The sequence below is a fragment of the Triturus cristatus genome, chromosome 6 (genome assembly GCF_964204655.1).
Source record: "Triturus cristatus chromosome 6, aTriCri1.1, whole genome shotgun sequence".
Lineage (NCBI taxonomy): Eukaryota > Metazoa > Chordata > Amphibia > Caudata > Salamandridae > Triturus > Triturus cristatus.
Genome location: NC_140589.1, coordinates 613,817,510 through 613,834,077, shown reverse-complemented (window position 1 = coordinate 613,834,077; position 16,568 = coordinate 613,817,510). Strand labels below are relative to the sequence as shown.

Here is a 16,568-nt window from a genome sequence, read left to right as displayed (position 1 = left end):
TTGAAGTTAGGAACACTTAGCCAATCATGATACAGTACACGCAGTGATCACGCGATCCCCATGCCGGATATCTGGACACATTACTCACTGGCAGCATTGTGTCCACGAAAGGGCAAGGCCCATTTGGATTCCTTATTCAATACCCTAATTTATGGCTCCAAAGACTAAGATACACATTCCTTACCAAAAAAAGGATCACCAGAAACACTTTATGACATTCAATGAACTGTACAAGTCTGTGTTAGACAGAAAGCAAATCGAGACAGTCCTCAGACCCAACACCTGTAACTGTACTCCTGGACGTATTGTTTAATTAAATAAACTGTTCCTGTTTTGTCAAACGCCTCTTGTTTTTTCATGGTATTTCATGTTCAAGCACCACTGTCTGTGCCATGTAGGGCTCTGAATGGGCCAGGCCTCCTGTCTCTCTGACACTTCCATGGTAGAACTACATGACCAAAGACTGTTTCAGAGTCCTTCCTTAAAGGGTTAGTAACCCCTCAGTTATTGGCCTCCTCACTTCTGGTCACATTTACCTTCTATTCTATCTCTTAGAGTGCGATTACGATGTTGTTCGGCATTGTGGAATCCGATTCGGAATTTTTGTTTCCTACCGAATCAGTCACCTTTCGGGATGACCGAGTACAAGGTAAGAAAGCCTTCCGGCTGTCAGAATCGGTTCCGAATGAGATTCTGGCAGCCTGAGTCATTCGGAGCCAAATCGTACAGCCCAATGGAGATGGTTTCCGAATGAGGGAGTACGATGACCGCTTTCGGAGTTGGTCTTTGGAGGCCTGTTGCGGCCCCCCCTTCACCAGGAGGCCACCGATTGTGTCCCGTGGGTGTACACAAGGGACCCTTTTACCCAACCATGCACAATTTGGCAGGCACCATGGGGTGCCCGACCCAGGGTGCACAGTTTTACCCACCCACCCTTTTTTCCAGTCGTAGCCTGTGTTCTCGTTCAGCACACAGGCTCCCATTGAAGTCCATAGGAGGCTGACCGAACAGAGTCTGTAAGCATCCGGACACAACGTAATCGGTCGGTACGACTCCCAGAATATGCATCATTCGGAAAGCATTCCTAACCCAATTCGGTGGGAATGAGTTCCTAACAACAGAGTAATCTGCCCCTTAGTCTTCTCTAGGTCACTGAATCTTACTTTCAGGGCCAGTACCTTCGAAGACTGCGGTGGACAACCTTGGTACTTACACTTCCAGGTTCCCTCCCAACCTGTGATAACTCACACCTTAGGGTGAGGTCTACATTTAAAACTTTGGCACACAGCTAGCCTCCTATGGGCAACCACCGCTCTCCATTCAATGGCAATAGCTTGGCCATGTTCTCTCAGGGATGTTCCTTATTCCACAGATCTGACCCTTGGCACACTACTCTGGGGACACAACTGTTACTGGGAACCTGGTTATGAAGGCTTTCTGAAAGCACTCTCAGGAATAATTCCAGTCCAGCTCCCAGCTAAGGGACACTAAGGAATGCTGCACACTTCCCTACTAGTAACTGCCTTCCCCAAGGACCACACTAGTTATAAAGAGGAGCATATGCCTCAAATAATGGAAAAGTTAACAAATTATGATTTGGGTGATAATGAGTCTTTCGCAAAACAGGTGCAACCCTCGCTAACAGCAGACAAGCGAGCTCTGGAACCACTGGCATCTGACAGATCTTTGGAAAAGGGAGACTGCCCTCATTGCCGCCCCCCACGGCGATGTAATCAAGGCACTGATAAGGGCAACCAGAAAACTGGATGTCAGGATGTAGTGCCTCTGGAGACTCCATTACGGTAGGCGGCAGCCCTGGTCCCCTGGGAGGGGCGGAAGGACATATAGAGTAAAACCTATTGGGCATATCAAAGTTGGGAGACCTATGGACTGAAAAGGACATGATGACATTTGCTGATCTCCAGGCAAATATGAGCTGACAGGGAGCCTATACCTGCACTATATACAGATCAGGCATCACCTCTGGACAGACCGCGAAGGGGACATACCAGAGAAAAGCCCACTGGAACATAGAGTGCTTGGGGCCCATTTATATCAACATGCAACATCAGCAAATTATAGCATGTTACTAGTCAACCCTCCCCCGAGAAACCTGTAAGAAAAGTGTGAAATGGATCTTGGAAGGATGGGAGGCGGAGAGTAGGTTAGGAGGTATGCCGCTACCCTGGGGAGGAGGAGATCAGAGCAAGATTCAGACTGTTCCAGCTGAAACTCACAGGGCGAATTACACAAGATCAAGATTGTTCACTATGGGTGGAACTGCAATGGATCAATGCCTCAGGGGCTGAACACAGACGTGCACACTTATACACATGGTGTAGGGAGTGCCCAAACACACAGCTGGGGCTGGAGAAAGCTTCATTGTGCATGAGGAGTTTAGACGGCCTGAAACGGCCGGCCAAACACCTCATGCGCAGTGAAGGCACAAGGGAGCGCACTAGCACTGCCTCACCACAGTGTCATCCCCCCTGGACCGTCCCTAAAGACTTGTCAGAGTCCTGGGGGCAGGTCCAGGGGGATTAAAATAAAACGGGTTAGAAATCAGGCTTATTATTGTTTTATTGGCGACTGGTGGCGGGGGGCGGTGTTCCTCCGCCCTAATGGAGTGGCCACCGCTGCATTAAAGTCCTCAAAAAAGCTCCCAGTTTGCCTATCATCGAGCTGGATCAGGTGGCAGAAATTTCAGAGCCAAGGCAGCTTCTCTCTGGAATTCACTTCTTGCTGTCTGACTAGATGATGGTCAAGTCTAAACTGGTTCGGTGGATTTAATTTAGGTATCTGGCGCCAAGAGAGAAATTACATTTGTAGTAGTCGTATGATTGAGTCTGTACGGTGCTATAAGGTAGGAAGAACCACCTAGACTTCCTAGAATTAAGAGTAAAAACTCTACCCAATTAAGATCACTCCTTAGCACACGTTTCTGGTTATAAACAATAGGTATATACAGTAAATTGGCAAAAGTAAACAATATATAAATCAGGAATTGGTCGTTTCTTCTTGTCAGTTTGTTCTTTAATATTATATACTTCTCATTAGTCTGTCTGTCACCAGCCAACACGTGTTTCGTTGCATATGGGAATAGTCGACCCGCAACTTTGTCAAGGCTGTAGTGTGAAGAAACAAGGTAATGTACATATACTTGTAATGTTCAGCGTAACATGTTTACAATAACTGAAAATAACTTGAGTTCACAATAGCCCAAGTGATGCTAGTGCAACCTTCAAACCAAACGTAACACAGTTTTAGAATCTTCTGATTACATAAGGTATTTAAATAAACGCTAAGTGTGATCCACACGTTTAAACGATCTAGTACATAGCATGGCAGTCTATGATCCTAATTGAAGCGGAGAGAAATGGTATTGGTGATCGTGAGGTGATAAAAAATCTATGCGTATCAAATCAGGTGGAAAAGTGTAAATTGACAGTAACAGTAACGGTTGAAGTGCCACCCTCCGTAAGGTGAAAAACCCGAAGTGATACGTATAAAAGTGGTCTAATCAAAATATCTATATCTTTAATGGTGTCAGATGACAAAGAAAGCATATCTACCTCAAATCAGACTGAATATAAAATCTGAAAAAATAAGATGAGAATATGGACATATAGTAAGTAAGCGATTCTTGTGTGTATCCACTATATATGTGTTAAAACGGGTGATAATATATAATTTGGTTGTCATACTTAGTCGGCGGTGATACTTCCAAACCGCAGATGGTTTCCGATTTCTTTCGCGTTTCTAGTACAATTAAGTCCTCGTCTTCCGTAGGTGCTGTGAATAATAATAAAGCACCGCCCATATGTAAACGTTGTACGGATAGTAATAATATATACTTCAGTACGGGCCTCTAATATAGAAAAAAAAAACGACAAATAATATTGTCATTGGCAATTGTGTGTTCTCATAGTGATAGCTAACATCACTGAGTACTTTATATTATACGAGTTACGTAGTTGGGCTCTTGTAAGTATACGGCCAGTTAAAAGGCCGTCCAAATCCCCATATTCTACAATTTAAATGGAGAGTTCTAACTTAATGAGGCTGGGATTAATCTATTGTTCAAATCCGAGCCGCATCTGCCAAAAGTATGGTCGCGTATATAGTGGAGTCGGGACGAGGCTTACCTGTATTTCGTGGTGTAGCCGTGTAACAAGTGTCCGTGGTGGTACGTCCCAGTCGAGTATGCTGGCGTCAGTTTAGCCGTGTACGAGAAACTGAGATATAGACGAGATCGCGTATCCAAGTAGCGTGAGGACTCGTGATTGTTGTGATAGTGAAGGTAGAAGTAGGACTACGATTGACTATAATTCTGGCGGTCGCCATCTTGGAGCGTATATGTTGTGAATAATTCAATAGATTGTGATCGTATACTGTTCTATTCCAGTCTCTCCGCCGATTAGACTCATTACAAACATAAGTGAAAAGTCATAGTATATGCTTAAAAGCAAACAATTGAAGCTCATATTTATCATGCGAAAATGACAGAGAAAAAACGAGTGAAAAGGTTTAAACCACAAAAAGGAAACATGGCATAACATCACAATATTTAAATACCATTTTCACTATTACCATATTGTGGTTGGTGTTTGATTGTGTTCAGTTTTCATAGGTTAAATTCCTAACTTGTTACAAACTTAATTTGGCAAAATCGTGTCACATCCTTTCATATGTAGAGAGGGTATATTTATCAGCTTATAAGAATTTTTTAAGGTAGTTTATTTACCAAGGAAATAATGTAACTCTTGGTCAATGTTAAGTCCCTGTTCCACACTGTGCAGTTTAAGAATCCACAGTGCCTCTTTTTGTCTAAGAGTGAGCTCCCTATTACCGCCTCTTGGGTTGCTAGGAACATGTTCTATTCCAAAGAATTTGAAGGTATGGGTCGTCGTTTGGGCCGAGCATATGGACATGTGTGCCGCCAGTGGATATCGCATGTCATTTTGTTTAACAGCTCTTATGTGTTCTCCTATTCTATCTTTCAACGCTCTGATTGTACTACCAATATATTGTTTGTGGCATTTACATTCAATTATGTAAATTACAAACTTGGTCTGACAGTTTATGTTTGTTTTGATTGTAAAGCTTTTGTTGTCAGGTCCTACAAATTTCGTCTTTTTGTCATCTGCCCATTTGCATGAGTTGCAGTGCCCACATGTATAGAAACCTACAGTGTGTTTGCTTAGCCAGTTGGTTCTCTTAACAGGTTTAGGGTAGCTGGGGCTGAGTATGTTTCTCAAAGAGACCCCTCTTCTGTATGTTATATGGGGTTTGTCAGTTATAAACTCTTTTAGAGAGGCGTCTGATTTAAGCAGGTGCCAGTGTTTAGTCAGGCTCTTTCTCAGGATTGCAGACCAGTTGTTGTAGCCCATAATCAGTCTGATTTCTCCATCTTTTTTTGTCTGTTTGGGTTTTTCTTTAAGTGTGTCTTTGTGTGTTATTTGGCCAATCCTCTGCTCTGCTTTTTGTAGTAATTTCTTACTATAGCCCCTTTTCTCAAATCTGTTCAAAACCCCTTTCTTGTAGGTCTGGAATTCCTCCTCATTGCTGCAATTACGTCTGGTCCTAGTCAATTCCCCATATGGAATTGAGCGTATTTGATGGTATGGGTGTGCACTACTAGCATGTAGTAAGGCATTACATGACGTTGCTTTTCTGTATAGTCTACTATTGATTTTGTTCCCTCGTGTGTAGAATTCTACATCTAGAAAGGCAATGTTAGTTTTACTAGATTCCATGGTGAATCTGATGTTGTAGTCATTACTGTTTAGGAAATTTAAGAAGCCCAGTAGTTTCAACTGCGTGCCAGTCCATATCATAATGCAGTCATCTATGTAGCGGCCCCAGAATAAAATTGAGTCATTCCATTCAGAGCCCGATGGGCCCCAGATTTCCATCTCCTCGAACCAACCCATAAAAAGGTTAGCATACGAGGGTGAAAATCTAGAGCCCATCGCAACTCCTTGTTTTTGTCTGTACCATTGCTCTTTGTAAAGGAATACATTATTGTCAAGTATTAATTCGACCATTTCTATAAGCATTTCAGTGTGGTTCCAGGAACTTGCTGCCCTTCTGTTTAGCATTTTTCTCACTGCTGCTATGCCTATGTCCCTTTTTATACTTGTATAAAGTGCTGTCACATCCAGTGTCACAAATGTCATGCTTTCTTCCCAGTTTAGATCTGCCAGGGTACCCAAAATGTGCTTTGTATCTCTTATGTAAGATGGTAAGTTTATTACTAGTGGTTTTAGGAAAATATCCACATATTCGGACATTCTCTCTGTCGGTCCGTCTATTCCTGATATGATGGGTCTACCAGGGGGAAAAGGTAAGTTTTTGTGTACCTTAGGTAGATGATGGTCAACATAAATAGTCTAAATCCATTATAACATGAATTTTCAAACAGCAGAGTTACAGCCCCTCCAGTGCCCTAACAGATTCATGTTCACCATCTAACAGCCTCATATCTCACCACTCAACTCTATTATACACAAGCTGGCCTATTTACTCTCAACATAGCCTTTGTCCCCCCCCCCATTGCGTGCACCTTCTCCCCTCACGCCACCCCCCCCCCCCCCCACTTCACTCTTTACCACCTATCCTCTCTTCTCCTATTATTTTGCTAATCCATCATCTTGGCTCAATAGACCGTCCCCGCAGTTCTTATTGACAAGACTTCTCCTCTTGGCTTTAAGCCCACCTTAGTTCTGATTGTATTAGCTATTAGGATTCAGCACTCTCTTGATTGTTATGCACCGTGATATAATGTATTTCTATAATACTATGTTGTTATAAGTTTATAATGATAGGTTTACCGACAAAGAGGCAAGTCAGGGTTCATGTGGACTCTATATGTGGGCTTGATTCTTATTATACATGGAACAAAATTTTAGTCTATTAAAAAAAAAAAAAAAAAAAAAAAGAGTTTTTTTTTGTGCAGCAGAAATGCTGAACTCGCATATTTGAAGGTGCTCTTATATCTGATAATGAATAAAAAGGCAGCTCCATAAAATAAAATATTTGCCTAAGTTCACACAATTTGAGACCAGTTTATGGGTCAAGTACATTACAGGTAGGTTGAGTAGGTTATTCAATTTACTTGACCTGCATGCAGGTCTAGTAAAGAAGTTATGATTTTTTGAGGCTTGGCAGGGGGTTACTAAAAAAATTCAGATGCCAGTGGAATTTTGGGATGCAGGAAAATGAGAGTCGTTCGGTTGGTGGTAGGATCCTTGCCACATTCAACTGAGAGGGCATATGTATCGGCTTGGTGTGAGTTTTTGGAGTCCGGATCTCACAGAAGGGGACCAGGCGAGCTCTGGAGGCAGAGAGAAGATGTGGCACTTCATTTTCGACATGATGGAAAATGGTTAGTCTAAGGTTACCATTGTGGGAAAGCTGGCTGGGATTGCCTTTGTAGGAAAACTGGTATGGGGATATGCACGGTCAGTTGGTGAGGGAACCATTGCGGTGGCCAGTACGGCAGCGGGTACTTCGAGTATTGTCTTTGGTGTGCAGGGACGATGGGGGGGGGGGGGGGGGGGGGGGGGCGGGTTGTTGACTATTTTCCCCACTAATGTTATGGATGTTTTTTGGGGCTTTTCATCTGTCCGAGTGGTTGAGAAATAAGGACTGGTTGGGCCTGGACAATGCAAACATTGAAAGGATTGAAGGGAGTGTGGTGATATATCTGAAATGCTCCAAGACTGACCAACAAGGAAGAGTAATGCGATTCAGGTAGACCCGAGCAGATTTTATGTCTGATGGCATGGTGGGAAATAATATACAAGGAAGACTGGGGCGGGGGGGGGGTGAGTGGGTGGTGATTGGTCAGGTTTTTAAACACAGCAACGGAGCTAGGATGGCAGTCTTCCAGTTATTGGCAGGGCTGCCTAAGGCTTAGTGGGACCTGGAACTGAAGGGGGGGGCGGGGGGGGGGGGGGGTAAAGGACGCACTATTTCAGGATAGGTGCAGCTATGGAGGCGCATAGACAAGGAAAGAAGGACAGGGACCATGGTAATGCTGTTGGACCAGTGGGCATCAAAGTGTTACAAACGTTATGTGAAAGATAGGGGTGGGACCTATTAAAAAATGCGTGATTGATAACATTTGTTGTTGGTTTGTTATAGGTACTGTTCGAAGCCCAGGCGGGGAAGAATTGCTGATTTTGAAACAGGCAATTCTTTTGTTAAGTGGGGTTACAACCATGCAGGGGCACAGAGCCCACTTAGGTTTCAATGATACTACATTTTGGGTGAGGTGCTTTGGAAAAGGAGGTATGTTATGGAAGGAGCTGCTACTGACACTGAACAAAATGCTGCACACAGAGGACTGCCCAGATGTTCTAACCATTAATTTGAGGAAAATGGCCTGCTGAGGTCAAAAGGTCTGACACTTATAAAACCTATAAAGGGCGAAATGGTTTTGATCAATTTACAATGAGCAGACACTTTTATATTGTTGACTGAGCTTACTGCCAGAAGGGTGTGGCGTGGTGCTGATCGACCAGCAGCTATTGACAAAGCTCGGAGTAAGGTCAATAGAGAGCTCAGGAAAGTTTGCAGAGGGAGCGATAAAGGTAGAGTGAGCCACGGAGATGTGAAAGTCCATTATTTCTGTAGAGATGGTGTACACTAGACAACAATGGGGATGATTTTGTATCTTCTGCAGTTATGGGAGACGTTGGCAGCTGCGTTGAGTGTCCTACTATGACGAGTGATCACAAATGGGTGGTTGGGGGAAAAAACACCTTGACAGGGTTTTTCTGAGTGGCGAATTACCAGGAGGTTTGCATAGTTTAAATGATTGTACTGGGTGGACAAAACAGTTGGAAGGTGGGGTAAGTTAATATTTGCAGAGAACAGGAAGTTGAGATAATAAAGTGTTATCAAGTAGATAAAGTATAGGAAGTAAGGAAGAAGTCAGTGATGGCCATCTGAGTTGGTTGGGGAGTTTTGAAGTGGTACTTAGGGGTAGGGTAAAATAGGTGAATACCTATCTATAGTGAGGCGATTATAGTTCGTACGGCATGGGCCACCTAGGTCATAGTTGAATTTGTAATATGTATCTGCTTCAATAAAGTAGCTTTTTCCCACTTCACTGTTGTCAGTGGTCTGTGCTGCGCCCTCTCGCCCAGTGTGATGCAGAGATAGAAACACAATTTGCTTTCTCGAGCTCTATAGAAAGGCAACCATTTTTGAAGAAAATGTGAAGAATATGTATGTGACGTTAAAAGACCAAAGCTAGGAAGCAGACGTGATGATAAAATACGTTGCACTCTATCTCCGGGGCAAACATAATTACTACGTACAACATGTAATGTTTTGCTCGTAGAACTGTGTGACTAGTTACACTAAAAACTGGTTATATACACTACCAAATTAAATGGTACAAAGGTGCAATCATTCAAATAGATCGGGTGTTAAATCACTGCAGTAGCCTATAAACAACCTCAAGTGAACAGGTTTGACTTTTCCCGTGGACAACTGCAATTCTCGAGCGCATATTGGTAAAGAGAACCAGCAAACTGAATAGTCCGTTCGGGTATAATGTACGGCGCTACTAAAGGGCAAGAACGCGGTAAGCAAGGCATATAAGCGCGTGTATGACAGAGAAACGTGTGTAAGTATGCACTTGTCAACAAGGCACTGCATTTGACAAAGGTGTATCAGTTTTTCACATGGAAGAGTCAGGGTTTCAAGTACGGATTTCCCATTAAAGAATACTACACACCAGCATCACTGCACACACTTATTCTGCTGTGGGAACACTTGCGCAAGATGCAAATATATTCGCCACCCAGGAGACACATGTACCATCACTGTGCAAACATGGTGCCCCCCTCACCCCGGCACATTTATTCTCTAATTTTCTGTGTCTCTGATAACGGAACCCTCTGCTATAGGACTCAGTTCGCTTTAAATCCTGGCAAGATGGAGCAATCTGAATGCCTGCGAAGCAGGCACCTCACTGATACCGTTCTGTTCTCCCTGACAGGGGGTCAGCTATGCTACCAAGGATGGCACATGACTCCAATGTTTCCAATGTAGGGAGAATACGGCTCCCACAGTCTCCATGCTCAATCCTATCTTCCTCAAAGGAGGCAATGTAGCACTTCCTGACCTAGAGCCACAATGCGCAAGAAACTAGTTAAAAAAAAGCGGCGACTGCTCCCTTAGACTCGGATCTATTGACATGAATGTGATATCATACCAATTCACTTAGGCAAGGGTCTCCCATCCTCATGTGTCACTCACCTTTCGCGGCCATGGTTGTTCGGGATACTGCCTCAAAGGGTGAAACCGCTTTGTCTGCACCGGAAATGACGTCATGCCGACAGTTGTATTGACGCAAGTACTAGTAGGCGTTGTTTAGGCGAAAGGCCCGCCCGGTGGGCGTCTTTCTGACACGTCGCGGCCGGGCCGGGCGGTAGCATTGCAGAAGCATCCTCGACCGTTTCAGAGACGGTGTCTAAAACAAGCGGCGCTCGTCTACCATTGTTGGAAAGTGTTCCGTAGATACTAAGGAAGTACGCAGAGTGTGAATTTTTTCTGTGTGTGTGCCGTCTGTAGTGGCGCAACCAGTCCCCCAACTTCGGAGAAGAAGAAGGGGGGGGGTAGGCTTGGTATGGAGGTGCTAACAGGTCAACAAAACAAGCATTGGCAATGTCTTGCCTATGAAGAGCTATTGGCTTTGCCAATATGTTTTAGCTATGTTGTAGCTGTGCAACATGGCTAAAAGTTAGTGGGGTAAAGGAGAGTGGTGTGGAGTGGAGTGTTTTAAGGTGGAGTAGAGTAGTTCGTGTTCAGCGGCATGGAATAGAGTGAAGTGGGGTGTCGTGGGGGGAGTAGAGTGGAGCAGAATAGAGTGGTGTGGGTTGGTGTAGAGGGTGTTGCTTAAAGGGGAGTTGAGTAGAGTGGCGCAGAGTAGATTGATATAGAATGGGGTAATGTAAGAGTGGAATGGCATAGAGTGGAGCATTGGTATAGAATGGGGTTATGTTATGTAGAACAGTGGAATGGCATAGAGTGGAGACGTCTCACGGCTAGACTGCTGACTTAGGTTCGAGCCTTGGTGTCGACTCCACATCCTGTGATTCTGGGCAAATCACTTAATATCCCCATGCCTACCAAAACAAGCATTGGCATAGCCAATAGGTCTCGCTTTTGGGACCGTATCAGTATTTAGTTATGCATCTTGTGTGTGTGTGGTTGTGTCTGTGTTATTGTATGTATGTGTGTGTGTGTGGTTGTGTGTGATTGTAGTTGTGTGTTTTGTGGGTGTGGTTGTGTGTGTGGTTGTGGGTTAGTGGTTATGTGTGTGTGGTTGTGTGTGTGATTGTGTGCATGTGTGTTTGTGTGTGGGTCTGGTTGTGTGTGTGATTGTGTGCATGTGTGTTTGTGTGTGGTTTGTGTGTGGGTCTGGTTGTGTGTGTGTTTTGTGGGTGTGGTTGTGTGTGTGGTTGTGGGTTAGTGGTTATGTGTGTGTGGTTGTGTGTGTGATTGTGTGCATGTGTGTTTGTGTGTGGGTCTGGTTGTGTGTGTGATTGTGTGCATGTGTGTTTGTGTGTGGTTTGTGTGTGGGTCTGGTTGTGTGTGTGATTGTGGTGTGTGTGGGTGTGTGGTTGTGGTTGTGTGTGTTATTGTGTGTGGTTGGGTTTGTGGTTGTGTGTGTGGTTCTCTGGGTGTGTGTGGTTCTCTGGGTGTGTGTGGTTCTCTGGGTGTGTGTGGTTCTCTGTGTGTGTGTGGTTCTCTGTGTGTGTTTGTGGTTGGGTGTGGTTCTGTGAGTGGTTGTGTGTGTGTAGTGGTGGTTGTGGGTGTGGTTGTGTGAGTGGTTGTGTGTGTGTAGTGGTGGTTGTGGGTGTGGTTGTGTGTGTGAGTGTTTGTGGTTTTGTGTGTGTGGCTGTGTGTAGTTGTGGGTGTGTGTGGTTGTGTGTCTGTGGGTTTGTGTGGTTGTGTGTGTATATGTGTGGGTGTGGTGTGGTTGTGTGTGTGTGGTTGTGTGGTTCGGAGGGGTTGTGGTTGTGGGTTGTTGTGGTTGTGTGTTATATTGTGTGTGTGTGTGGTTAAAGTTTTAGTCACTACTCAAAATGAAATCCATTTTATCAGCGTTGCCAGTGCTCCTTTATGTTTAATGCCCTAAATGAAACATAATGTTATAAGCATCAAAGGGCTGGCCGAGAAGGTAGGTGGGGAATGCGAGGAGCAGAGGAGCCAGAATGAAACTGACGAAAAGGAGCCAGAATGAAAGTGACGAAAAGGGAGGAGGGAGATGCGAGCAGAGCATCAAAGGGCTGGGCGAGAAGGGAGGGGTAGAATGCGAGGAGCAGAGGGGAACGCGAGGAGCCAGAATGAAACTGACGAAAAGGAGCCAGAATGAAAGTGATGAAAAGGGAGGAGGGAGATGCGAGCAGAGCATCAAAGGGCTGGGCGAGAAGGGAGGGGGGAATGCAGGGAGCAGCTGTGCACGTGCACGCCATCGTGCACTCAAGCTTGTAGCCAGCCAAACCATGTGGGTAGCACTTTGAAAACTCACCTACTAATGTCTCTCCGAGCAGCGCCTGCGCGCTGACTCGGCTATATAAATCTGCAAAAAAAAAAGTGGCGTAGAGTGAAGTACTGTGTGCAGGGCCGGTCCTAGGATTGTTGGGGCCCTGGGTGAAAGGCTAAATGTGAGGCCCCTCTAATTTGCATGTGAAACCACAAGTAGTGACATCACAGGACCATAAATCTTCTTTGGCATTTCTGAAGTGGCCTGTTCCTTTCATTTTGAACTTGTACTGCTGCATTTATGATGGAAAAATGAAAAGGCAAGTTCCAGGATGCGGGGAAATAACAGCAAAATGAGCTACTTACATGTGGTATAAAGAAGCAACTTGAGAACTCCTCTGGTGGAAGTCTGTGCTAGTGAAAATTACAGGTTTCATATAAATGCCTTTTACTGTGACGGAAAATTACGTTTGATGATGCACTTATTTTGGGAACAGTGAAGTCAGTTATGAGGATAATACAGTGGTCATCTTTGGTGTGAGTGTATTCACACAAGTGTGTGTTTTTTGCAGCAGTATACCAGTGATGTTTATTCCTGTTACTACTATGAGATGAAAGTTTAGGCCTTTGTATCATCTGGACTGAGAAACAATATCAGCAATTGGGTTTTGCCTCAACACTACTGTGGAACAGCTCATTTTCTTAGTTAGATACTGGAAGCTGACCCCTTAGTCATTCCCAGCAAATTTGTCTTATAATCTTGAAGTTATTAAAAAGGTCTTGCATCGTATTGCTGAAGGCATGTTACTAAAGAGCTCTTGCTTTGGTGGAGAACTAAGGGTAGGATTGCTGTGACAGACCCACTATAGGGAACGCATTATGGGTTTGTCAGCAGTGGTACCTTAAACTAGGGAGTCCGACTTTGTTTATAGGTGCTTTGCAGAGAGCTGCACTGGCTGACAGAAGTCACAAAGGTGTCCTTCTCTGCAGCTTCTTAAAGAAGGCAGTGAGGATACACTATTACACCGTTTATTTTGTGAACCTTACTTATTGCTTACAAACAAAGTATTCAACACAAGCACAGCTCATGGCACTATGAGGCTCACTCTAGAGCCTTACACTTAAAACAAAGCATGCTAAAATTTACAATTACTAGTCTTGCATTCAAGTAGCAGTTGGGTGTCACTCAAAATGGCATAAGAATGATGTAAAGATGTCACACAAACACACAGCAAATACAGAAATGTCACCCCTAGGCAAGTGTTGCGGGGATTCTTAGTACATAGGCAATCTGAAAACTTGGAAGTCATGAAAGATGCACAGTGCTAGGATGTGAGGTGACTGTGACATTGCATTGTTTCCTTTTTTTCTGTTTTATATAGCGCAAACTCGGCACAAAGGCTTTGGAGCACTTTTCACGAGTACCAATTATGTAACAAAAGGTCAGATTTTTGGGGTAAATCATGGACCGATCTAAGTGATCTGCCCAGAATCACAGGATTTAGAGCCAACACCAGTACTTGTACCTGGTTCCCCAGGCCCATTAAACTACTCCATGTGCTGCAAGGCCCAGGGGAGGGAGTTTCGAGCCTTGGCTTCATAGCCATAGTGTAGTACCCCGAAGCCAATGAGAACGGGGCCCCCTGACCACGCCCTCACAGGCCAAGGGCTGCAAGGCCAAGGGAAGGGCGCCCCACTCCTGGACCCGCAGCCTTGTTGGGAACAACATCTCCGCCTGGAACCACAGGTGGTGGCCAGCTAATCTTGGATCTACTCCCACTCCAAAAGAGCAAACCCACAACCTAGGGATCATCCTCGACAACTAGCCGGCCATGAAACAACAAGTCAATGCAGTCGCCGCCTCCTGCTTCCACATCCTTTGCATGCTCTGTGAAATCATCAGATGGAGCCCAATCAACACCAGAAAGATCGTAACTCCGGTCCTCGTCACCTGCTGCCTCGGCTACGGCAATACTCTCTAAGCCAGCCTCTTCACCCAGTTCCCCAGAAGACTCCAGACCATGTAGAAAGCTGCAGCCAGACTCGTCCTGGACCTCCCCAAATGGTCCCATATCACCCCCCACCAGAAAGGATGCCATTTCAAGATCCTCATGCACGCCTACAAAGCCCTCCACGATCATTGACCATCCTAAATCAACCACCGACTGAACTTCCATCAACCCGCCAGACACCTGTGCTCCTCCTCACTTTCCGTCGCACACACACCCCATATCCACCGCAGCCATAGCGGTGGCCGCTCCTTCTCCTACGTTGCTACCAAGATCTGGAACAATCTTCCCCTACACCTCCAAATAACACCCTCCCTGGCAGACTTCTGAAAGAGAATAGGACCTGGCTTTTCGACAGAGAAACTGCACCCTCAGTGTCCAGAAACCCCTAGGGGTCACAGTGTTGTGCTTTATGAATGCTAATTGATAGATTGATAGTAGAATGGAGTGTCGTAGAGTGGCCTAGAATTAAGTGGCATAAAGTACAGTGGTGCAGAGCAGATTAGAGTAGAAGGCATTTGTTTTTAGTAAATTGGTGTATAGTGAATTGACGTAGAGTAGAGCAGAATAGAGTTCAGTGGCATAGCGTGCAAAGACGTAGAGTAGATTGTTTCAGAGTAGAGTATAGTGGCGTAGAGTGGAGTGGTGCAGGGTAGAGTGCAGAGGTATAGAGTAGAGTGGCGTAGAGTGCAGTGAGGTGGAGAGCAGTAGTGCCGAATAGATTTGAGTGGTGTGGAGTGCAGTATAAACGTCCTTTCGTTTTGGTTAACTTTTTAGGTTACATCATGCAGGCTATGATTAGTATTGCTCACATTAGTTATAGGGGTAAACAATTTCATCATTTACTCATGCTGATCCCTTGACTTTGACTCTTGGTGAAAACGAGAAATGTTTTTAATAGCCCATAGATACAAATTATAACTCTATAGCGTAGCTGTACCATGTTTAGCTTAGATCAGATCAAGGAAATCGCTAAAGGGTCAATACTATAGTTACTAACCTATTGTCTCTACCCTATCACGAAATCAACTAGGATTTGTATTCTGGGTTAGCTGGAGGCCTGTGGGTGCTATTGTCCTTTGGCCGGTACCTTAACTTTCTGTTTTTTCCTTTGATCTTTTTATTAATGTAAAAAAAGGGTTTCTGCAGTCACAAATCCTTGATTTCAAGTAGGCTCGTCAGTCAAACAGTTATCAGTGTTGAACTTGCTTTCCTTTGATCTTTCCGTGTCTTATAGGCCAATTTGTATTGCTTAATTCCAAGCCTACGTTTATGTCAGTTAGGTTCAGTTGTTCTTGTTCCTCTATCTCACTATCTTCTCTAATCGTTTCTGGTCTCGTCTTGAGCATCAACTGTCTTTTTCTAGTACCACTAGTTTTCGGGCAAAGTTCCTTATAAAGGGCTTGAGATTTCTGGGTTTGATGAGACCAATTCCCTCTCCTGGGAGGAATTTCCGTTTTCTGTTCCTGAGTCAACTGCTTTGGAAAGTGGCTGTGTCAGGTTAGTCTCAGTCTTCCATGAATTCTCAGTGGAACGATGAATGCGTATTCTCAACCCAGTGGTTGGTATCACAGAGGTTGCTGGAATGGTTGTGTTCTCATTGGTCTCTAGTTTTGCATTCTGCTCCTCTGATAGTGATAGCGAAATGCGGGTTGGGTCTTCCTCCTCTTCTTCTGAAGCCTCAGGCACCTCAAACCTGGGGCGACACAAGGAATAGGCAGATGTTGCCTCTGCCTCTTCCCCTTCGTACCTTGCCATCTTGGTATGAGATGCGTGTATCCAATTTGGCAGACCCCCACATATGATGACAGTGTCTGTAACCAAGATCACCAGGTAGGGTCCACTCCAGCACTACTCCAGGCAAGACTTGCGGACGTGCTTTTTGATGTGGACCCAGTCACCAGGGTTCAAGTCATGCCCTGGGGATTCTTGAACATCTGGAGTTGTGATGTCAACTTCATGAGAGAGGACGCACCACATCAGACAATTCCTTGCAGTACTCAAGGACCATGTCATCTATGATACTCACAAGGGTAGCTACCAGGACAGTAG

The 16,568-nt window shown here is 44.8% G+C and overlaps 1 protein-coding gene across 1 annotated transcript in view; it reads right to left on the bottom strand.

Moving 5' to 3' along the window:
* SLC35A1 (solute carrier family 35 member A1) overlaps positions 1-10,373 on the bottom strand; it is a 193,410-nt gene extending 183,037 nt beyond the window's left edge. The window contains exon 1 of the mRNA XM_085611091.1: positions 10,276-10,373. Within this exon, the coding sequence (XP_085467217.1) occupies positions 10,276-10,288 (13 nt within the window). The 5' untranslated portion in view covers positions 10,289-10,373. The remainder of the gene's footprint in view (positions 1-10,275) is intronic.
* Between the last annotated feature and the right edge of the window lie 6,195 nt (positions 10,374-16,568).